Below are 23,275 nucleotides of genomic sequence, written 5' to 3'. Positions count from 1 at the left end.
GTGCCATGTTGTGACAGTCAGGAGCATGGCTTTGGGATCAGGTAGACCTGGATTGAAATCCCAGGTTTCCTGTTATCAGAACTAATCATAATGATAGCAACTGAAGCAAGAAGTTATAGAGTGTCTACCGTGCATCAGGCACCAGCAGATTCTGAGCTTTACATATATTATCTCATCTCAACCTCACAACACTCATAACAGGTTCTATTATGAGCTCCATTTTACACAGGGAGGAAATGAGGCTCAAAGAAGTTATGTAATTTGCTGAAGTCATAAGAAAGATGGGATATTTAGGTCCACGCACTGTGACTCCATAATCTTTGTGTAACCTCCTTAAACATCAGTTTTCTTATCTTTAAAATAAAGGTAATAATTGATGTTCCTTAACTTATTAGTTTATTTTTGGAACTAAGGAAATGATATACAAAAGAGGCCTTAGCACAGTGCCAGGGACATAGTAAGTGTTCAATAAAACATATGCTGTTAGGATCTAATCCCCTATACTGGCAAGAAGATGAATGGTCCAAATGGTCCAAGATTGTACTTGATGTCCATTTCACAGTGCTTATCATTCTCTTCCAAAAATTAGCCCAATATTAATCATGGCTTACCCCAAATTTGCATTGTTCTTGAAATCCAATATCCCTTTTTGGAAAGAAGGCCATCATATGGCCTTAAAAATGAAAACAGGCCTCTTAATTCATTCATAGAATCAAGACACAGACTAACATTGTTTCAAAGTATGCCACAAGGCTAGGTTTACTCTATGATGATTAAAGATTTAGGGACCTGGGTATTCGTTCTCCACAGGGCTACTTTTACCCTCCAAACCCAAAACAAGTTCCTTGATCTTCCTCCCACTTACAAATAACTAGATATTTTCAGGGGCTGCAAAGGGCATTATCTTAGTCCCATGTGTTTGTCTATAGGAAGTGCATCCAATGTCTGAATCATAAAGAGTATTTATCAGGAATGTCACCCTGAGGTCCAGGCCAATGCTAGGAAACAGGAACTGTAAGATTTGGAGAAGAGGACATGGCATTGTGTGGTATCATGTGGTTGTAGCTGCTCAGAAACTTAGCTCAAGACTTTCCACAAACACTCCTGGATCCTGGGGTAGAATTTCCAACATGCGTGAATCAGGGCTTATGATGGTTCATTTTCTATGTCAAGTTCACTGGGCCACGGTGCCCAGATATGTGGTCAGACATTATTCCGGATGTTTCTGTGAGGATGTTATTGAATGAAATTGACATTTAAATCAGTGGGCTTTGAGTAAAGCAGATTGCCCCTCCGTAATGTGGATGGGTCTTGCCCAATAAGTTGAAGACCTGAATAGAACAAAAGAAGTGTATGCCTCCCCTGAGCAAGAAGGATTTCTCCAGCCTGATGGTCTTCAGACTTGAACTGCAACATCAGCTGTTCCCTGGGTCTCCAACTTGCCGGTTCACTGCAGATTTGGGATTGCCAGCCTCTAATTGCATAAGCCAATTCCTTAAAAGCAATCTCTTTTGTTTTATCTTCTTTTAATAGTGTAATACTTGAGATATGTTCAGTATTTTGATTCGTTTTAATACGTAACACATTTGAGCACCCTGGGAATGTGGAATGAGCTATTTTTGTGATTGATGATGAGTCACTCATTGTTGGTCAGAAACACACACAGAAGTGTTCCACGATAACTTGGGTTGCTGAGAACCACTGAGAACTGCTAACTCTGTAGGTGCCATGGGCTCCTCCAAGTTTTTTTTTTATCATTTTCTATGTCTGACTTTTCCCTCAGCACTTTCTAGTGCATTGCCATACACTGAATAATTTGGATAGTTTGAGCATCAAAAGAAAGGTGTTAATTGATTGTATCATATTAAAATTTTAATTCCATGAGCCCATGATGGGGGTTAAGGGAAAGGAAGCTTTTCTTTACAGAAAAATACCAGCAAGTTATGTGGAATGAACAATAGAATTCAGGCAATGGATGCTAAAGACCACTGGATAAAAGTTATTGGGGAATATGAGGTATATTTCCAGTGACAAAGAATATTGAAATGATACCAAAGTATCACTTACCCCTCAGATTACTTACTAATCACTTACTAATTCACATGGGACAATCTGGCAGTCACCACCTTAACCAAGTAATCAAACTTAGCCTCACTAATAGAGGGACATGATTTGCTTCTTAATGAGATGCAGTGTGACATAACACACATGTGGCATTCCTATCACAAATATGTAGCCTGTGCCTAATACAGATTATAGATCTAACATCCAGTTTGTGACTGTTCAGGGACTAAAGGGGCAAGGGCAATGACACCAGGAGAAAACAGCCTGGAAAGGAGCAGGGAGGTATTCTACAAATGGTCTGGGTTCTCAACAGTCAATGCCAGAAAGGAGAGAAGGAAAGAAGACAACAAGGATAGTCACAGTTATAAATTAAGAGAATATGGACATAAAAAACTAAAAAATAATAATGAAATGCAGCAATGCAGTGCATTAAACTTGAGTAGGTCCTAGATCTGAAAAAAAAATAAACTGGTTGTAAAACTGCATTTTGTTTGGGGTAAAATTTGAGAATTTGAATAAGAAATAAATTATGGAATTATTGCTAATTTTCTAAAGCGTAGTAATGGTGGTGTAATTATGTTGGAGAATGTCTATTCTTAGGAGACACATGCTGAAATACTCAGTGGGGAAGTATCATGATGCCCACAACCTTAATTCCAAATAGTTTAACAAAATGAACATGTATTATTGTAAAGTGATAAAGCATATGTGGTAAATGTTAATAATTGTTGAATCCAGATAGATTGTTTAAAACTGTTCACTCTACTATACCTTCAACTTTTCTGTATGTTAAAAAATATTCAGAATAAAAATTGGGAATATAGAAAACAATTTTTATATATTGTCTTCCCCCAACTTGTCTTCCCCTAACTCCTCCATTCTCTCCTAGCTTCTAGCCTAGCACCTTCTAGCCCAAAGAAAAAGAGAGATGCCTTTAATTCTTTATTGAGATATACAGCTTTATTGAGATATAATTCACATACTATACAATTCACCCAATTTAGTGTGTACAATTCAATGGTTTTTAGTATATTCATAGAGTTGTGCAACCATCAGCACAATCATGTTTAGAATATTTTCATTACCCTAAAAAGAAATCTCCCACCCCTTAGCCATCACTCTCCAGCCTCCCCATGACCCCAACCCTAAGCAACCACTATCTAGTTTCTATCTCTAGATGCATTTGCTTTTTACTTCTTAAAGATTTGACACATATTGCCGAATTTCTCGCTTGCTGCCAACACTTCACCCAAATGATGTGTGTCCTGCTGTGTTTTCTCACCCCGGTTCTCTGCAAGAGACAAGAGGAAGCTGTTATTATTTTCTGCATCTAGGGGACCACAGGCCTCATAAGACCATGCCATCTACCTTCTGGCTCTGCTGAGAGATGCAATGGAGGGAAAGAAGCAGGTCTGTTTTCAAATAAAGTGGACCAAGATTCCATATCGGATGAGCTCAGCTGACCTTTTCACTGGTTGAGGGCACTGGAAGGGGCATCACCCATCTGCAGAGTCTCCTCCACACCTCATTTGGCATTCTGATATTTGCAGAGACACAGAGCTTCCTTAAATCCCCCCCATTGTCAGGGGTGGTGGGCACTGACTTTCCTCCAAGTCCATCTCAGATCTCACCTTCGTGGAGCCACTCTGGCCACCAAGTATGATGCCCAGGTAAAGCACAAGTAAGGTACCTGCCTTCCTTGATTGACTGGACTACGCGGAAGCCCAAGCAGCTGTACGGAGGGAGGAACTTTGTGGGAATCACTGGATAAGTCTTCTCAAGACACTGCAAATTACATCTTAGCTTAATTCAAAGCAGTCTAAAGTTTTTGTTTTCATTGATCCTTACTTGTAAGTACCAAGAACTGCTTGCTCCCAGCGGGGAACAACACAAGCACCTTGCAGCTGATGAAACCTTTGGGGAACTTAATGGAGGAAGGTTTTCCCAGTGTGAAAAGTCCAAGAATTTTGAGCCCGTGGTAGGACAGGAATGTCTCTGAAGTAAAAATAGCATAAGCAACTATGGAACTAAGAAAAGGCACTGCATGAAATCTGTCTAGGTTTAAGAATACTTAAGTGTATCAAGTTTAGCACCAGATTGCTATATAAGCCCAAAATGAGTCATATCTAAGCATTATGCTTCATTTATTATCTTGCTCCCAACTGCATCTCCTTTATAATGGATTTTTATTATCAATTATTTAGTTGATGCCATGGCACATTTTGCTTTTTTCAAACCAGGGTTTCCTAAATATGGAAGGATATAGAGACTGACTTGATGTACTCTTTGCTTCACATCTCTGTTTTCTACCCTGAGACCACCACACAGACTCTCTAAACTCATTGTCTGCATCTCTGTTCACTGCCTAGCAGGTATCTGTGATATTGGCAGGGAAACTACACAGGGCATTTGTTAGACAAAGACACCCATTCCCATGAGGACTATATACGTGAAGGTGTCCCTACAAATAAATCTCCTTGTTCAATTTTGGGCATGAAGCAATGTTTTCAACCCATAAAAGCTATTCATTGATGGTCCCAGAATTTACACTCGGAAGTGATGTAAACCCAAAAATACACTCTAGATTTTGTTTTTTGTTAACTATAAAGACTTGAAATCCAAGAGAAAAAGATGAAATGCAGTAGTAATTTTCCAGGATAAACAACCCCGTCGGGCTTGCATGTAGCCCCATATTTCTCTGCAATGACTAAAAATTTCTGGGAGCTCACTCCCAGGAGAGTACACCTGGAGAGGTGCTGTTTGTGCTCAGCATTTAAGGTTAAGAGGTTCATTTTTTTAGTTATTTTTTGCACCTGTTGAATGGGTTCCTCCTTACCACCCCCACTCCATATCTACTCTCCCCTTCTCTCCCACCCCCTTTCAACAGCATCATTTTTCCACCCTTAACTGCCAACTAAGGACAGTTATCCAGTGAACACAGACCCAGGGTAACTTGTAATAGCAAAGTCAAATGCTTATGTTTTTCCCTGCAGTAGGGCAACATTTTTCATCTCTTATTTTCCTTGGCCAGATTGAAGATGTCATTCAGGGAACCCCAGGTGTTTTGAAGATGAAAAGGAAGGTAGGGGGGCTGGTTCAGTGCTTATTAACCACAGAGAGAATTTGGTTCACTTCAAGAAATAGTAAAATAATGGCACAGGAGCGACAATGACTCTTAATAAATTCATGTGAGTAAAGTGTGAGGTGACCGGTTTGGGGACATGCAGTCCCGAGGCTGCCTTCATTCTGAGGGAGAAAAATGAAACAATTGTTTTCTATTACTACACAGTATTTACCTCCCTTTCCTGAAGCACACAGAGGCGCTGGGATTTCATGTCCAACGCTAGGACTTCCTGTCTGAGTACCTTGGCTGCCATTTGACTTAAATAAGGTGCCTAACAGATTACACTGGAGTCCACCATCAGGCTTGAGGTAGAAGTAGTATCAGGCCTCCCTCAGCCAGGTGACCTGTTTCACTGCCATCTCTGCCTCGACCGCCCCCAAATATCGCTCCCTTGTAATTCAGGAGGCCCTCACCCTCAAATCCCACCCACGCGCAGGCTTGATCATCTCCAGCTTCCAAATACCACCTTTCCTGTTCAGACCAAAGTCCCATGGAGCGTATCAACCGCCTGGGAAATAAAAGTCTTCCCGTCCCTGTGAAAGAAAGGAAACAGAAAAGCTATAGAAATAAATCACAGAGGCTGCTTCTAATCCTGGACAGGTGGCACCTTGGCACAAGTGCACTGAAATCACTTTCTTCCTGCGCTGCGGAGAGCTGAATCCCTTTCCCAGAAAAATCAACACCGCTCAATCTGGGGGGAGATGGTGCTGGAGGAGGAGGCTGGAGCCCAGGGAGAGAGGTCTGTGACCTCCCGCGAAGTCGTGATATAGACCTTGGATCGGCATATCTAGTGTAAACGCGGTTTCGCACATAAATAGCGTGCCACATATGGCCCTTCGATTTTATGGCGTCTTAGCGACCGAGCAATTTATAGATGGCAACCTTGTTAACCACCAGACCCAGCTCACCAGGAGCTGCAGGGTCCAAGGCACTGCTGGGGCCAAAGGAGGCGCGAGGGAGAGGAGAGACCTCGGTCTCAGATCTCCAGCGCAGGGGGTCTCTAAGGGGAGGGAACCTACCAGCCTATTTGGGGATCGGGGCAGACGCAAGGTGGCATTCCCCCTCCCCCAAGCCGGCCATGTGGCAGCTGAAAGAGCCATAGAAGCCCAAGTGTGTTTGCGCTCATACCCAATTTATTACCGCTGAACATATGGCCAATATTTTGACTCACGTCAGTCGGGCAAGGAAAACAAACAGAGTGCGCGCAGCGCGGGGGAGCGGCCCCCTCCGCTAGGGCTGTGCGTCCGCCTGGCCCAGCCAGGGAGGGTGGGGCCGTAAGGCCCGGAGGGGGGCGCTCGCATGCAGCGCCGCGCCACTGCCGGAACGCCTGCGACCCCAAACCCGCCCCCGGCTCGGGATACTGAGCGGCCAGGGATCTGCGCGCTCGCGGAGCCCGGTTCCCGCGGCACAGCCGTGCTCCAGGTGAGCCTCCTGCTCGCGCGCGTGGCCGGGTGGCCTACTGGACGCGGGGGACACGGCGGGGCCCGGAGCCGCGAAGGAGCCGGGCGTCGCCCTTCGCTGTCAGGCGCGGACCGCCGGCTCCTCCTGCCCCAGTCCGCGCTAGCCTCCGCCGCCGCGGGAAAGCGCTCTGGGCACCGCCGTCGCCGCCAAGCTGTGCCAGAGTTCGGGGTCCCTGCGAGACCGCTTGAGCGCCTCTCACTCTCGAGACTCGGATTATGCTTCCTCCCCAAGCCGCGGAGTCCGGAAGCAGCAGGTGGCAAAGCTGAGCGTAAGAAGTCCTCCGCTGACTCCGCGGGTTGGGACGAGGGTAGTTTGGTGAGGAGAGGGCCGGCCCGCAGAGCCCGCGGACAGGAAAAGTTTTACCTGCAACTGAGGCCGGGTGCCGGGCAGCCGCTGACTTTCCGGCACCGCGAGGGGAGCTGGACCGCCGGGGATCAGGGGCTGGGCAGGTGCAGGGGCCGAGAGGAACGGCGAGTGGGGGACGCGGCGCGGAGAGAGCCGCAGTCCTACTACAAGCTCCGCCCGGAGAGCGCACGGTGGGGGAGGGGCCCATGGAAGCGGGGGTCCAGTAGGTGGAGGGCTAGATAAAGACGCGCCTGGAAATGCGGCGGGGCTGTCGCCGCAGCGCGGGAGAGAGGGAGGCGGAGCGGGCGCGCAGAGCGCTTTGCCAGTCCCCTCCCCACTGCCGGGTGCCGGATGGTCCTTCGCTAACCGCGCCTCTGTAAGGAAGAGGGCGGCTCGGCACCCACCTCCGCCGGGTAAGTCTCCCCCTGTGCGCCGTGGAGGTCTCACGATTGGGGGTTCAGGTGATTGGGGGTTCAGGCCGAGGCAGAAGTCCCGAAGGTAATTTGGAGATGGCGTCTAATTTAGAGAAAGGGGTCCTCCCCGGTCAGAACTGGACCAAGAGGTTCGAGGCTGTGAGGCGGGGGGGAATAAGGAAGGACTCGGAGGCCAAAGCAGCTGTCGGGGGTCGCTGAGGAGGCAGCTCCAGCTTAGACTTTGAAGGAGCTAGTGTCTCCCGGGCCGCGCCAGGAGAGAGACAGTTCTCATTTGCGTCAGTAGAGATCGCCAGAGGATCAGAAATGCGTCTCAGCGGGGTCTGTTGAGGTCCTGGTCTCCGAGGGGTGCCCCCCTCTTCTCCATACAGAGAGAGAGAGAGAGAGAGAGAGAGAGAGAGAGAGAGACCTTTCGCGTGCCTCTCGCGCCTTCTAGACTTTGATGGTGCTTGGGTGTGGAAAGGGGGCGTTGCGTCTGGGGGAGGGTTGTGGACCTCTGGTGCTCAGGTTGGAGAAACGAAAGGGAGCACCCCAGGAACGCCCGCAGCCTCCTCCTGTGCTCGAGGGCCCTCGCGGGTCGGTTCCCTGTGCTTCCAGGCCCCAGCTCTTTTCAGCGCAGGCTCTGGAGAGCGCGGCTTCCCTGCGCCGGTGATGACTGCATTTCACCTCAGTCCGCCTGGCCCAGCTTTAAGTGCTGAATTCTAACCCGTTAGGAGAGGCCGATTGTTTTTCCTGAGTCCTGTGGTAACGAGTTTGTCACGTGTTAAAAAGTAAATTCAGATAAGAACGTGCTTTCAACGCCATGTTTCCTTGAGAAACTCAAATCTCCTGCATTGAAATCGCCCTTATGGGGGGAGGCAGGGCACGGCTGGAAGAACGTTCCTGAAGGCAACACTGATGATGCGTAATCTCATTGTAACATATTTAATCATTAGAGCAGCGCGAACGAATGAAGCAAAGGGGTTCGCCAAGGGGGACGTGGTGTTTGGTTCCCCCAATAAACCGGTGACAATGGATTGGCTGAGATAACTCATTTGGCCCGAGGGGGGCTTAGAGCTGCGTTTTAAAAGAAAATATTGGAGTGAGGCCGGTTCCATTTTGTAGTGCGCCCGGAGCCACATTTCGTGTTCAATTTAACATCCATGAAAGTTAAACGGCTTTTCTCTCCTTTTTTTTTATTGGATGCATTTTCAAAGATCTCATTAAAGTGCATTTATCAAAGTCCTAACATATGTCCGCGGGGTCTTACGCCCACAAAATGAAGCTGATTAATAGAAAGAGAAATCCTCATTTCTGTTACAATTTATGTCCTCGGGAGATATTGCTTTTTTTCCCTTCTGAAACAGATAATTGGGAAAACTTGTATTTCATCGTGAAAAAAGAAGGGGGGTAACTCACTCGGATGCCTACGTACTGCACCCACAAATAATTGCACAGGGGACGCCAGGCTCTAGGTTCCAAGATCAGTTTTTCTCTCCATGGCTTCACAAGAGTTCCTGAAGGGGTGAGGTGAAGGGGGCTTTTCCAGAGACAGATCAGAGCTTTGTCTCTATGTCTGAAAAACTTCCCTGACCAACACCTTCTTGGTGACTTGGGAGGACTGTCCTGGGAGTCACCCACTCATTCTTCCCCTCCTAGGGCAATATTAAGGGTTACCACAATGTGGGCCAAAGAAATAAAGCAGTCACCTCCAGCTTGAGCCCAAAGTGGGCTGAGATTTCCTTTCCCTTCACACTAGCCCTGTCTGGTCCATCCGTCCAATGGCTGCGGGTCTCTCCTGCCCAGCCCCTATCACGGTCTCGCCTCGTGAAAGTTGCACACTGACAGGGCTTTAGGCCTCCCCAATTCAGTCGCTCCACTCTGCTGCTCCACAGGCTGCAGGGACTTCCAGGGACCTCAGCTGCCTTTTCCAAGGGACAGAAGGCGATGTCAGTTGGTGCTTGGACCCATCGGAGAAAAACCTGACTTTCAATTTTTTGGTTAGGAAAGGTTCCGTTTGGGGTGGTATCCTGGGCCACACTCCTGGACTTCTTTCATCCGAGACGCCAGAGCTGACAGCCCTGCTTCCTGCAGAGCCTGCACCCCCACCTGACGTCAGAGACGCCTTTTGGGCCGTTTTGGAGGTTTGCATCTTAAAGGTGAGCGCTTTATCGCCAGGCTCAGGGACCAGATTGGGTGACATTTTCCTTCCCCATTGATTTCGAATGCATGCCACGCTGCTAGTCTCCAACCCGCTATAAAATAAACCTTCCCTCTCGGACAAAACCTTTGTGTCGACGCCGCTAATCCTCGCTGGAGCAGGAAGGTGCAACGCGCTTTGTTTCGGGAGTGAATGAAGACAAACGCTTGCACCTTGGCGCTAACCAGACAATAAACTAATCCACTTGAAGGCTGTTATCAGAGATGGGATGGGGGGGCGGGGAGACTGACAGCTCAGTCACACACTGTACCAGGGAAGGAGTTTCTTTTCATTCCAAAAAAAAAAAGAGAAATGAAATGAAATCAAACAAATTAGTGTTTCCAAATAAAGGGAAAAGACCTTGTGTTTTTAATGACTGGAAGCCTTTTTGTGAGTGAGGCGGCCGAGTGGTGCTGCCTAGGGCTGCCCAAGCTTTGGGCTCCTCAAGGCCAGCCCCCTCCCTTTAGAGCTGGCCCCCAAGTACCTCACACTTGGACTTTTCCTGCCCTAAACTCCTCTGGAGGATGCACCTACCTAGCAAGCTTTCACTACCCTGAAAAGGGAAGGATGTGAGCAGAGTGCCTCCCAAGTGGCCCTGAATCACAGAACCGAGGTAGAGAGGTGGGGGCAGAGCTCAATGCCACCCCAGCACGCCCCCTTCATCCACAGGCCCACCGAGTCAGGCTCCCAGTAGTGGGGTGTGCACGGGCCTCTCCTCACTTTGCCAAAGTATCTTTTCTGCCTTGTTTGCTGCTGTTTAGACCTCACCCCTCCCCCAACAGGGGGCGTAAAGCCGCGGTGTGGTGAAGTGAGAAGCTGGGAACACACCGCGCACCAGGGCCGCCCCCAGGCTCCGGAGCTCCAAAAAGGCGCTCGTGTTTGAGCTACCTGGGAAAGTAAACAGGTAAACACTGGGCCGACTTGGAGGGCCACTTGTCCTGGAGTGGGGCCACTTAGCCTGTGTACATTCATCTCCCCTCATGGGCCTCCGCCGATTGTTCAGCACCCCGCCGCCCTCTCCAGGCGCTTGCGCTTCAGTCCCTCCGGAGCCCTGGGCAGCAAAGAGCATCTTAGCGGCCTGTGATGCCTCCCAAAGGAAGTTCCCTCTAGCCTTCAGCGAGAAAGAGTCTCTTCCTCCCCTCCCCCACATCCCTTCGGGGCCTGCGACTCCTTTTGCGCCCATCCTAAAGGGAAGAAGGAATACAGAGTTAGAGATTTGTAAGGAACCTGGAGCCTCGACGCTAAAAGACCAGGGGTAGAGGACCTCCGGCTGCTCAGGTGACCCTGGAAGGAGTTCTGCGTGGTGTTCGCACCCCAAGAGAGCCAAGCCTGTCTCCCTTCGGCTTAGAACATGCTGTGATCAAACTTCCAGCACCTCTCTCAACTTTGTCCCCAAGTTTGCACCAGAAGAAGGCCTATGGCAGAGCGCTCAGGAGCTCCGCCAACGCGGGCCAAGAGCCCAAAGCCCAAACCCTGACCTGATGGAACTCAGGATATTTTCTCCTCGCTGCCAGATGGAACCTGGAAAGAATTGATTAAGGAATCTGAGTTGGTCAGACTAGAGCATATCCAAGTAGAGCTGAAACTGGTGCTAGGGGACGCTGATACGTTTAGAACCAACAGGGTAGGTATAGCGAGGACTCTGGAGCAGGGGTAGGGGCGCGGGGCCGCGTTCTCTCAGCCTGCTGGGTGTGCGGGATCTCGCTGAACAGGAGATCCCGGACTCTAAAGGCCCGCTGTCGTGCTTCTGGGGAGACCTCTTACGGAGTCGTCGGAATACAATCACTTGGTTAATTTGTGTGGAAAGATGCGTTTGATGTCTGGCCCCCGCTCTTCCAGTCGCAGGAAATCCAGGAGACCCTGGAGCGTGTTTGGGCACCGGACTTGCCCCCAGCCTCCAGCTGGTCCCTCACTGGTGTCCCAGGGTCCGCAGGCTATTCCCAGGGGACATGTATTTTATGATCTTCCTCTAACAAACGTAATTTCTCCCCTTCAATTACAAGACTCCCAGAGGCCTCCCTGCGCCTTTTCAATTGCAAATATCAGCACTTTGGAAGCGGTTGCGGGAATCACACGGGCGGCTAAGCAATGGGGAAAATATTTTGGACTCACGAGGTCCCAGGAGAGAGACCTACTCAGTGCACCGGTTCTGGCAGGGCGCAGAGTTTGGTAGCAGGAGGCAATGCAGAGGCTCCCAACTCCCTCCCTGCCTTGCTCCTACAAGGCAGGGAAGGAAAAACGGCAGCAAATGCTGAAGTGAGGGGGGTGGGGGAAGCAGAGACCCAGGCAATGGCCTGTGTGATCAGGGGAAGTGTGGCGCTGCCAGTGCTCCTGGAAGGGGACCTTGAGACCTGAGGCTGGAAAAACTAGAGTTGGTTGAGGTCAAGGGGCAGGTGCCCTGAGGAGCCTGACCTTCAGTGAAGGAGGGCTGGGGCCCTTCTTTTCAAAGCGCCACTGTCAGCACTCCCTCTCCAGGATCAATTCCTAGGAGCCTGGATTACCAAAGGAAAATGGGTGCTCTTCCGTAGAGGCCCCCAGAGGGAAGGGAGGGGGACTTGATAGACAGTGGTTGTGCTGATTAGATCCAGTGAGAAGGGCCCACTGTATTTGGGGAAGGGAGGAAGAAGTTGGGAACTAAATGGAACCAGGTGGTTCCAGGAAGGCATTTGGGGTGACTTCTCCCCCCAAAGATGGCTCAGGAGATATGCAAAAAGGCCCGCGTTGGGGGAGCTCCTGAGCGTTTCTTATCAAAAGACCATTTTCCACCCAACCCAAGAATTGGCCTCTCCCTTCGCCATCCCTGGAGCCTGCCCTAGTCCCCAAGAGACAACCCACCCACACACCCCACCCCCTTGGGACATAGGAATAAGAGCAAGGATCATAGGAAGATCTTTGCTGCAGTGCTTAGATTGAGGAACTTTTTTCTGGCCAGTTATTTACTTAGCAGCTGAGTAACAATGGCTGGGGCAGGCCCACCCACCCCTTCTTCCAAACTCTGGGCCCCCCTCCTCCTGGAGAACCAACTCCTCGACTGGACAGGGAAGAGGGCTCCCACGTGAAGGGGGCAGGGAAAGACAAGGGAGAGGGAGGCTGAGAAAGATAGAGATTGGGGGGGGGGGGACACGAAAAGTAATGGGTTCAAGGAACACGACTCAAACCAGTTTCCAATTCTTGCAGAAAAAAAAGAGGGAGGGTAGAAAGGAGAAAAGAAAAAGTGGAAGGAGAAAGAGGAATAGGGAGCGTCGACATGAAGGGGTTTCCTTAATATTGTGGACGGATTCAGAAATGAATGAAGAGATAGTCCATTGAAAAGGGTTGAATGCCATGACAACTAGGAACAACCTTAGATTTATTCCAAACAGTTAGGACACATTGAAAGAGAGCGTCAATCATGTATTATTTCGCCACTGAAATAAATGCAAAAACCGAGCCGGGACAAAGGCTTCCAACGGGAGCGGGACATTTGTCTACATTTCGCTCATTGTCCGCAGCTTAGCAATCGGTTTGTATTTGTGTTTGCCGGGGTCCGACCACCCAGGACGCTCCGACGAGGGGCTTGCTCTAACCTGGGCCATTGTCACCCACGTCACATACTGGGGGCGAGGCAGCGAGGGCTGCAGAAAACCGCCGAGCTGCTTGGGGCGAGGCGTCCTCGCTGGGCGCTGGCAACCGTGGGGCGACCGGGGTGCGGCAGTGATCGCAGCTACGCGCGAGGAGGACGCGGTGTCCGCATTCTCCGCTGGGCCCGCGCTGCGGCGGCCGTGGCTACCCGCTGAGAGGGAGCCGAGACCCGTCTCCCGCGAGCGGCCATGTCTGCCCCTCCCGCCCCCAGGCAAATCACCCTCCTGATGCTCTTTCCAGGGTAGGCGAGCATCAGGTAGCAAACCTCCCCCCATCCTCAACCCCCAAAAAGGAACTGGAGGGAGGGGCGGGAAGTGAAGTGCCGAGGAGGACGTGCCGTCCCAGGAAAGTTCAGTTTCCAGGCTGGCAAGCTGGGAGCCTGGAGCTTGTCCTCGGAACGCGTCCCTGGGGTGCCCAAAAGGAGACGAAATTAAAGGACTAGCTTAGGAGAAGAAAATGCAGCATCATCCGCCCGCCCTGCGGCCCCCTCCCCCGCGGCTTTCGCAGGTCCTCACCAAGGCTGGAGACAGCGCCCCCGCCCTCTTTCCTCGCTGGTATCCCGCGACTCCACCACCGCAGGAGGCTGGAGAGGGAGGGGCTGGAGAGGAAGGCAAAACAGAGGACAGGAAGGTTGCGGGGCCGTCTGCCCTTCCCTCCACCCGGAAAACGCGGCCCGCGGATCCCCTAGGCGGCAAAGTCGCGGTCCGAACCCAAAGTTAGAGTTACCCACACACACACACCGCCCCTCCCCTGGAGGCCTGCACAGCCGTAAATGAACTGCGCGGTCCTCGGCTGCAAAGAAACGGAGGGGGTGAAGCGAAGATGGAGTGAAGGAAATAAATAAGTGTTTAGCAAATAAAGGGCGGCTGGGGGGGTGGGGCGGGTTGTTGCCTGGTGGTGACCGCGCCAACCCCTTCCGATCCCTCTCCTGGGTTTTGGGCTCTTTTGGCGTTAACTAGAATCAATTACTTGCCTTGTCATTTCTAGTACTCATCCTTAAGCCTCAACCAAAATATTGACCTAGGAGGCTTACAGAAGTTGGGCTCTTGCCATTTGAACCGGATCTTGTTTAGTGAGCCACCAGCGATGGGAAGGAGAGATTTCCGCGGCTCAGCCTTCTCCCCCTCCCCCCTTTCCAAAGGCACCACAAATCGCGAATTTTCCGGCTTGTTGGGGGGCGGGCGCGCGGGGGCGGGGAGGTAGGAACCGGTGAATGTTAAGGAGGATTTTTTTTTCCTCCTCTCGGTTTCTGTTTTGTTTTCCCCTCCTCCTCCCCTGCTTTTTTAAAGATGCAATTTGTTAAAACGGCGCTTTCAAGTGTGTGGACTCGCAAGCAACGCGGTGGTCCTTTGTATGTAAATACTGGGTTTAAAAAGGCTCGCCCCGTCTTTGCAATTAATTGACACGTTACACCTCTCATCTTGCTCTAGAGGGCCGTTGGCTGGGAGCGCGGAGCTCCCCAAAACCCACAATTTCACATCTGCAAATACTGTCTTCATCCACTTGACTTCCAAGACCCGCCCACACGTGTCCAACCTTTGCGTTTTAATGTCTCCCCCCTTTTTTTCCACCCTTCTCTCACTCCCTCACTCGCTCCCCCTCCCTCCCTCTCTCTTTCCCTCCCTCTTTTTCTCCCCCTCTCCCCCCGCCCGCCCCAGGTTCGCGAGTGGAGCCCAGCCTTATATGGACTGATCGCTCGGGCAATGGCCCATTTTTTCCTCGCCACCAGCCGCCACCGCGCGCCGACCGGCTGCTGGAGCCCGAGCTGACGCCGCCTTGGCACCCCTCCTGGAGTTACAAACTAAGGCCCGGCGCGCGGGTTGCTCAGCTCCCTGCATCCATTTCGTCGTGCTTTCGGAGAACACAGGCGCTGAGTTGGGCTCCCCCCCCCTTCCCCATAGTTTATTTCTCTTTTAAAAATAATAATTATCTCAATAATTAAAGCCCACCCCCCCTCCCCTCCCCAATCCCTCCCCCCATTACCCCTTCCCTGTCCCAAGTGGGGAGCGCCACGATTTGACCAAGTGAAGCTACAACTTTACGGCATAAATTCCGGGGTCCCGAGCCATGTCGCTGACCAACACAAAGACGGGGTTTTCGGTCAAGGACATCTTGGATCTGCCGGACACCAACGATGAGGAGGGCTCGGTGGCCGAAGGGCCAGAGGAGGAGAGCGAGGGGCCGGAGCCCGCCAAGAGGACCGGGCCGCTGGGGCAGGGAGCCCTGGACACGGTGCAGAGCCTGCCCCTGAAGAACCCCTTCTACGACAGCAGCGACAACCCATATACGCGCTGGCTGGCCAGCACCGAGGGCCTCCAGTACTCCCGTAAGTAGCGAAACTTCGCTGCCCTGGTCGTGGCTGCCTCTATTACTGTGGCCGAAGCCCACGTTGGACGCTGGGGGGAGAAAGGGGAAGGAGCCATTGAAGCCCGGAATCCCTCACCCTGCTCCTCTAGAGATTTTTAACACTTGTTTAGGATGCCCAAACTATCCTCGTCAAGTGCCCCTAGTCCCAGAAAAGGAAATGGTCTCAGATGGTTTTGTTTCCAAAGAAAAATTAAGAGCTATAGGGGAGGAGAATACCTCCCAAGGCTGGTTCCAGAAGTCAACCGGGACTGATGGCTCCTGCTATAGCCTCCCACCCCCACCCCCACCCCGCGCCCCATTCCGACAGGCAGGAGGGACTGGCCTGGAGCCCTGGAGTGAGCCAGCAAGCCTCGGATACAGGTGGGGGAGGCTCCCGGTGGCCCGGGTATAAATAGCTCACCCTGTCCCCTGAACGATCTTAGAGGACGCTTTGTGCAATGCAGCGGGTGTCGAGAAAGTCCGAAAGCAAAAAACTGAAGCCCCCAAAAACCTGCCTTAAATGGCCGAGCCGATCAATGCCCGGATTGTGGGGTTTTTCTTTTAAAAATCTACCCACGTTTCTCCAGAAAGGAAACTGCTTAAGGGGGCCGAAGCCCTTAACCCACGATGGTATTTTCCAAGTGCCACTCCCCCAAAATACGCACCCACACTGTGCGAACCCCTAGAAACACGAGCCCCGAGTCCCCACTGCTGCAGCTTCTCCTCTTTCCCCCGGGGGACACCGACGGCTTCGTCAAGAATGGAGCAGGGCGCGGGGCAAGGCGAAGACCCTGGGGTCGGGCTGCGGGGAGCGGAGGGCCGATGGGGCACGGAGGATTTGAGCGCGCAGTGTCTGGCCCAGCCGGCGCGCGGCCTCTAGGCGCCTGATGCGCTTTTCTCTCCCGCAGTGCACGGGCTGGCGGCCGGCGCGGCGCCCCAGGACTCGAGCTCCAAGTCTCCGGAGCCCTCAGCCGATGAGTCACCGGACAATGACAAGGAGACCCCGGGCAGCGGGGGGGACGCGGGCAAGAAGCGGAAGCGGCGGGTGCTCTTCTCTAAAGCTCAGACCTATGAGCTGGAGCGGCGCTTCCGGCAGCAGCGGTACCTGTCGGCGCCCGAGCGTGAGCACCTGGCCAGCCTCATCCGCCTCACGCCCACGCAGGTCAAGATCTGGTTCCAGAACCACCGCTACAAGATGAAGCGCGCCCGGGCGGAGAAAGGTATGGAGGTGACGCCCTTGCCCTCACCGCGCCGGGTGGCCGTGCCGGTTTTGGTCAGGGACGGCAAACCGTGCCACGCGCTCAAAGCCCAGGACCTGGCAGCCGCCACCTTCCAGGCGGGCATTCCCTTTTCGGCTTACAGCGCGCAGTCTCTGCAGCACATGCAGTACAACGCCCAGTACAGCTCGGCCGGCACCCCCCAGTACCCGACAGCTCACCCTCTGGTCCCAGCCCAGCAGTGGACTTGGTGAGCGCCGCCCCTCCGAGACTCGCGGCCCCAGACCCAGGCCCCATCCCGGCGGCGGCGGCGGCGGCAAAGAGGACTTGGTCCTTAACGGTGGTTATTATTATTCTTATAATTATTATCATGGAGTCGGGTTGACTCTCGGCTCCATTGGGGAGGTGCAGGGAGGTTGCCTGCGCCTCCTTGGAGTGGCAGATTCCATCCACCAAGCGCTGCCGCGTCCCTCTCTCCTTTTGAACCTTTGGAGAGGGCTGAACTATAAGCCTTGTTTACAGAATGTTTGCGCAGCTTGCTTCTCGCCTCTCCCCGGGGGCACCAAATCGTCCCAGCGTTAACGTCCTCACTTGAGAACAAGAAAAAGACCAATCCTCCTTCCTCTCCCCTTGCTTTTGTGAATTTTGTAAAATATGTTTGTGTGAGTAGCGATGTTGTCAACCGTCTTCTTCTAAAGCAAGTGAAGAACACTTTAAAAATATAGAGGATTTTCCTCCTTTTTTAAAAAATAAGAAAATGCTAAATATTTATGGTCATGTAAACGTTCTGACAACTGGTGGCAGATTTCGCCTTTCGTTGTAAATATCGGTGGTGATTGTTGCCAAAATGACCTTCAGGATGGGCCTGTTCCCCCTCGAAGCCCAACTCCTTTCTTTGTGGTTTGTTTTGGTTTGCTTACGTTTAGTTACCCCTGCTTTCTTATTTTCTTTTTTTATTTTGTTCAGTGTAAACATTTCTCAAATATGAAAAAGGAAAAATGTGTAGGCGCGAATCCCCTGCCCATCGTCCGGGTTCTGAGCCCCGGAACTTGGAGCTCACAGTTCGGTGCGGTTCCCCAAGAGCGCCGGGCGCTGAAAGCTTTCGATTTTTTAAATGAGAATTTTAATAAAAATCCTGTGTTTAAAAAAAAAAAAAAAAAAAAAAAGCCCGGCCCTCCCGTTTGTCTTACTTTGTCGCCCTGCGCCGGGCCGAGGCTTTGGGCAAGAACCCTGGCCAGGCCGCTTGCAGCTCTCTTACCCGCGCTTCCTGTCGAGGCCGGGAGCGGGGACCCGGCCAGGGGTACCAGGGACGCAGGAAAGGCTCCCGGACAGGACTCACCTGGGCAGGAGGGCGAGGTCCGGCCCCTCGGACCCCGGGCTGGGGAGGGAGCGTTTGGCCTCGGGCCTGCGAGCTGTCGACCCGAAGCCCGGTGTCGCCCGCCCTCTCCCGAGCCTCTCTCCTGGCCTCACGCTGTCTGAATCCCGGGCAGCGGCGTCCTGACTTTGGCAGCACAAAATGACTTTGGAAAACGCAAAGGCGAGGGAGCAAGCCCCCCTCGCTCGCCCAAATCTGTGAGTGGCTCCTTCAGCCTGAGAAGCTGTTGAAGCCACTACACTCGATGACTTTCACTTTGTTGCATTTGATTTACCTCGCGCTAAGAAGGGCGGGGGGAAGGGCTAGAGGCTGAGACTGGTCGGCTTTCTTCTCTCTATTCCCCACCTCCTTTTAAAAATCCGCGGACCCGAGGTGGCCTAAGAGACCGCTCCAAGAAATGGGTTTGGGGGCGTGGGGAGGGTTTCGAGGCCCTCGAGGCTTTGGCAATAAGGAAGGACCCGGGGCGCGGGGGCGGGGGGAGTGGGGTGCTGCGCCTCCTGTAGACTAGTTAGGGAGGAAGAGCCAGGGAGCGGGAGCCAGTGGCAATCCCTTCTAACAGAGGCTCCCCCTCCCTCCCGCCCCCATCAGATCTGGGTTTCCAGCCTCCTTGATTTCGATCCTCTTCCCTCCTAGCATTTGGCTGCGCGTGGTCCCCCAGGAGAGTTTTTTGGCGTGGAGCTGGGTGACTTGCTTGCTAGAAAGTAGGGGTTTGGAGGTGCGGTGGTGCGCCCCGGCTTCCAGGGCTGGGGTGAGAGGAGTGGGAAATGAGCAAACAGCCCCGGGTTCGCCCAGGGGAGGGCGCATCAGTCCTTCTCTAGTAGACTACTGATTCCATTCCACCCTCGTCGCAAAGAGATCTCTTCGGCGGATGCTGGTGCACACTTGCCCTCGGGGGGAAGCGTCTCAGGAGCCCCTGCGGACTTGGGGGGAGGGGCGCCTTTCTCCCCTATCTGACGGATTTCCGAAAATACCCAGGGTTCTGTAGTTCAGAGCTCAGTGGGCGCTCTGAGACGCCTCGGTATTGAAAGTCAGACCCATTCGGAAACTGTGTCTCTCGTTCCTTCCCCAGCTCCACCTTCGTGGCTGGAGGGGAAGGCGGGGGCGAGGAGGCTAGGCAAAAGGAGCAGTCCCAGCTGACTTTCTCACTCCCTCTAGTTGATGATCAGGTTTAATTCAATATCTAAAGCAAACATGATTATCCGTGTGACCAAATCTGTGCGTCAATAGCACTCGGCGCAACACGCCCAGGGATGTGATTACCAGTTATTCCCGCATTGTGCACCGCCCCTGGATAATTGAGGACCTGAAAGTCCTTCTAATATCCTCCTAAATGTCCTTTCACATCTCTAGGTTCTTCTGGGTTCATCCAGGTTTTCCTAAAAGCTGAAAAGTCTCCCTTTGTTCCCCACACCAGTTTGGAAACGCTTGGGGTTTTTATTTCTTGCTGTTTTGTTTGTAAAGGCCAGAAGAATTTTCCCCTTAGTCTTCTGCAATAACCTAATGTCCAACTTGCCCTGGTACCAACCACTCAACATCCCACTCGTAACTTTCCCGTAACCCCCGAATCCACCCGGAAGGGAGGTGAGATTTTCTGAGCCTTATGGAATGGAGTTGACAGGAGGCTTGAGGCACAGCCCCAAGACTCCATTCCTGGCCCTAGGGCTTCCCGGGGGTCAAGATTGATCATAGGAGCCTCCAAGCCTCCGGGGAGGAAAGAGTCGGCTTTCAAAGTCCAAATTCTCTCAGGCTTCCACTGAGTGTGTGCTTTGAGGGCGCGTTTGGGGAGGTGGCCAGGCCCGCAGGCTTGCAATCTGGGTGTGCGCTCGCGCGGCCAGGAACCAAGGAGGTGGGCCTGGCGCCCGCCTCTTTCTGTTCTCGGGCCCCCATGGAGTCAATAAAAAGCGCCCGCGGAGGACCTGTGTGGCCCTAACCCCGGCGCCCTGGGAGCGCACCCGGCGCCGAGTCCGCTTAGGCAGTCTATCTTCGCCCAATCTACAGCGGGCCGCACAAAACGGCACAATGGGAGAGCTGGGAGCAAGGGTGTTAGAGGCGTGCATATTAAAAAGGGACAGAGAATGGGTCTCAGGGGACTGAGAGTGGGGAAGAGGGAGAAGGGGCCCGCCCCCCCTCCACCCGCACCATTCAGCGCGCTTATCGCAGGCAGTGAATCCCGGAGTCAGGCAGAAGTCTCCTTGGGGTTTTGTTGGGCCTGTCACTGGGTCCCTTTGTCATCCTCGGGCTCCATGCTGGATTCCATATGGCCAGCTGGGCCGAGGGAGCGCGAGGAGGGACCCGCACAAAACCCAAATTGTATCCGGCTTTCAAACCCTTTATTGTTGTCTGTGAAAGGAAGACGCATTAAAAATTCGTGCTATATCTATTGGGGAGGAGGGGAAAAAAGCAACCCCTGTCTTTGATGGCTTCAGAGGGCGCTTGCCCCGCCTAGGCCCCGTGATACACTGAGGGCTAGATCTCTGGATCTCTCACAATGGAGAGATCTCTCTCTCCCTCTCCCCTCCCCTTTGCCTTTTGTGCCTGTATCCGCTGTAACTGTAGAGCTCAGGCCTTCAGTGTTTGGGCTCATTGAGCGCACTTTGCATGCTACGGAGCTAGGCTTCTCCTGACTTGGAGCCCTGCGTTGAAGCCATCGGACTGTACCGGGCTCAGAAGAAGACCGGGTGCCCAGGGCCTGGGGGATGCTCGGCCCCCCGTCGGGCTTCACCGCTGCAGGGTAGACGAAAATCCAGTCCCCTAGTTCCCGCACCCGACGCGTCCTGACGGAGCTACCCCTCCACGCACCGCAAAAAAGTCTCGGAGAGGCCAAGGGGCCTGCTCTGTCCTAGGCCCAGCTTCAATCTCCGCGGCCGGTTCTGAGGCCACTTCCACCCAGCAGCCCCGCTCAGTTACTATCCCCGTCATTCGAATTATGCTCCTGTATCCCACTGGCATCTCTGTGCGACCGGAAACCAGTTGAGAAACTTCGTTTGCAGCCCCACTTTCCCCCTTCACCCGGTATTGGAGGAGAGAGGGACTTCCTCTTTAATTCTCATTGTCTGCAGAATCGTCTTGTTAGCAAAATTCAGTAACAGGGACACAGAACAGAGCTTCCAAGGAATTTGCCCATTCTTGCCTCGCCTAAACAGTCCTAATTAGAGCAGGGCATTCGGAGATTATTTGGGTCACGTCCCTCCCCCAATAACCGTATCAGCCCCCAAACAAAAACTTTGTGATAAACGAAAAGTTCATTCTGAGCGCTGGGGAAATAAAAAGAGAACCCACAAATGTCCCCCTTGGGCGAAGTGATTCAACACTAAGGAGCACAACCAGAGATGGTGGAAATTACAGCTAGTCCAAAATTTGGGCACTACCCCCTTTTCTATTTAGTACTACTGTCATACTTAGTAGACTCAGATAACTTGATAAGAACCCTCTTCTCAACGCCCCCACCCCAGGCAGGGGAATCACTTATTTTCCTTACCTATTGACTGTGGGGCTTAATTGAGACCTGGTGTGGATTTCTCCAGCCGTTTCAAGAGCCTGGTCATTGAAAAGCTAATCCAATATTTACCGAGCATAAGGACAGTATTTATTAAGGCCCGTCACTGATTACTTGGACTGAAGACAAAGGCCAGGAGAGGGGGCATCCAAGAGCACCAGATCCTGCCGGGTGGGGTCTTCCCACCCAGAACTAGGAAGCCAGGCGAGAACGTGTGAGATGCTGAGGTTCCCCTCTCGTGCTTAAGTGGAGTGTGGATTAGATATTGTATTGGCCGGTATTTCAGGAAATACGTACTTGTGGCTTCCTGAGAGGCCAGGCGCAATGACACTCTAAACTGTGTTAATATATCATCTTTTATCCAGGATCTGCAAATAAACCCCTGATACCCCCAGCGTATTATAGCCACCGCTATCTCTCCAAGGAAGCGGTCTGAGTTTTATTGCTTTCACCAACGCCCGTCTCTCCTCTCCTCTCCTCTGTCCTCTCCTCTCCTCTCCTCTCCTCTCCTCTCCTCTCCTCTCCTCTCCTCTCCTCTCCTCTCCCCTCCCCTCCCCTCCCCCACTCCCCTCCCCTCCCCTCCCCCCCTTCCCTCCCTCCACACATATATACACACACTGGCGCGCCCGTGCACCCTCCCTTTCCACCCTGCCTGGTTTTAAAGGCTCTAATTTTCTTTCTTCCTCCCGGGCATCGTTATTGACAAAAACGAATAGGCCTCAGCGCCGCCACCCGAGCAAGGTGAAAATGCAGGCCCGCGCGCGTACCCCGCGTCTGGCAGACCAACCGCCTGGGGCTGGAGAAACTGCGTGGCCCGCGCGCCGGCGCCGCCGCCAGGAGGCGCCCGAGCTCCGCGTTCCTGCCGCGTGGTTGCGCGCTCCGCATAGACGCGAGAAGAGGCAGACCTGCTCCCCAAGTCCCCGGCTGCATTTTCGTGGAAGCCTCGTGTAGGGCCAGAGAAGGAGATGGCAGCTCCGAACCAGGATTAGAGCTTTTCAGTCCGATGGCGGCGAGAGCTGCCCGCTCCCCCTCGGCCTGCGGGTCCCCGGGCGGCTTGGAAAGTGCGCGTCGACAGGCGCCATCTGCACTTGCGGGCACTCTTTTCCCTAGTTTGTAATTTCCCCCCATCCTTCTCCATCCTGTGGTCCAGGCACCCACTGGGCATGAGGAGGGCGCCACGGAGCACCAGGGCGCCATCCCAAGCGGTCCTTATGCACAGATCGGCCCCTGTGGGTGAACGCGGAATGGGCAGTTCTGGCAGGGTGCGGTGGGTCCAAGTGGTTCAAGGAGCGAGAGAATGATGCCAAAGGATTCTGATTTTGGTTGGGGGGAGAAGGAAGGGAGTACTAGGAGAAAGAGACCCTCACCGCTCGCCCACCATCGAGTCTGGGTCTCAACTACTCCTTATTATCCCCAATCCCAATCAGGTGCGCGTGCGGCTGACAGCGAAGAAGGGCGCAAAGGGAAGCCCTCCACCGCGTCGCGCCTTTTCCCCAGCTACGAGCGAGCGGTTCGGTGGCGCCATCTGGCCACCAGGTGGAGACGCCACGCGAACACCCGGCTGTGGGTCTGGGCAAGAGAGGCGAGAGAACGCCTCCCGACACCAGCTGAGATTA

At 52.8% G+C, this 23,275-nt stretch overlaps 3 protein-coding genes across 3 annotated transcripts; 1 reads left to right on the top strand and 2 right to left on the bottom strand.

Moving 5' to 3' along the window:
- Positions 1-3,064: 3,064 nt before the first annotated feature.
- LOC109437949 (uncharacterized) lies at positions 3,065-7,202 on the bottom strand. The gene is made up of 3 exons (XM_088789296.1): positions 7,013-7,202; positions 5,602-5,721; positions 3,065-3,355 (listed from the first exon to the last, which is right to left on the bottom strand). Exons 1-3 carry the CDS (start codon positions 7,200-7,202, stop codon positions 3,255-3,257), a joined length of 411 nt encoding a protein of 136 aa, XP_088645422.1. The 3' UTR covers positions 3,065-3,254.
- Positions 7,203-12,984: 5,782 nt separating this feature from the next.
- LOC141568074 (uncharacterized) lies at positions 12,985-22,856 on the bottom strand. Its single transcript, XM_088789443.1, has 6 exons — positions 22,427-22,856; positions 20,822-20,887; positions 19,135-19,273; positions 18,128-18,371; positions 13,741-13,823; positions 12,985-13,630 (listed from the first exon to the last, which is right to left on the bottom strand). Exons 1-6 carry the CDS (start codon positions 22,854-22,856, stop codon positions 13,072-13,074), a joined length of 1,521 nt encoding a protein of 506 aa, XP_088645569.1. The 3' UTR covers positions 12,985-13,071.
- Positions 15,197-17,865, top strand: NKX2-2 (NK2 homeobox 2). The gene is made up of 2 exons (XM_019717475.3): positions 15,197-15,551; positions 16,480-17,865. Exons 1-2 carry the CDS (start codon positions 15,293-15,295, stop codon positions 17,040-17,042), a joined length of 822 nt encoding a protein of 273 aa, XP_019573034.2. The 5' UTR covers positions 15,197-15,292; the 3' UTR covers positions 17,043-17,865.
- Positions 22,857-23,275: the final 419 nt, after the last annotated feature.

Source organism: Rhinolophus sinicus, chromosome 13 (assembly GCF_057876585.1).
Source record: "Rhinolophus sinicus isolate RSI-liver-muscle chromosome 13, RSI-T2T, whole genome shotgun sequence".
Lineage (NCBI taxonomy): Eukaryota > Metazoa > Chordata > Mammalia > Chiroptera > Rhinolophidae > Rhinolophus > Rhinolophus sinicus.
Note: the sequence above shows the minus strand (reverse complement) of the source record. Positions and strands in the feature narration are given on the sequence as shown.

Coding starts and splice junctions, on each gene's coding strand:
- LOC109437949 (XM_088789296.1), bottom strand. CDS start 7,202: ATGGGCCCCTCCCCCACCGTGCGCTCTCCGGGCGGAGCTTGTAGTAGG. Junction 5,722..7,012: donor GCACCCGGCCTCAGTTGCAG/GTAAAACTTTTC, acceptor TTTCTTTCACAG/GGACGGGAAGACTTTTATTT. Junction 3,356..5,601: donor CGCGTGGGTGGGATTTGAGG/GTGAGGGCCTCC, acceptor TGTCTCTTGCAG/AGAACCGGGGTGAGAAAACA.
- NKX2-2 (XM_019717475.3), top strand. CDS start 15,293: ATGTCGCTGACCAACACAAAGACGGGGTTTTCGGTCAAGGACATCTTG. Junction 15,552..16,479: donor CGAGGGCCTCCAGTACTCCC/GTAAGTAGCGAA, acceptor TCTCTCCCGCAG/TGCACGGGCTGGCGGCCGGC.
- LOC141568074 (XM_088789443.1), bottom strand. CDS start 22,856: ATGGCGCCCTGGTGCTCCGTGGCGCCCTCCTCATGCCCAGTGGGTGCC. Junction 20,888..22,426: donor GTTGGTCTGCCAGACGCGGG/GTACGCGCGCGG, acceptor TCTACCCTGCAG/CGGTGAAGCCCGACGGGGGG. Junction 13,824..18,127: donor GACCTCGCCCTCCTGCCCAG/GTGAGTCCTGTC, acceptor CTTCCTCTCCAG/CCCCTCCCTCTCCAGCCTCC.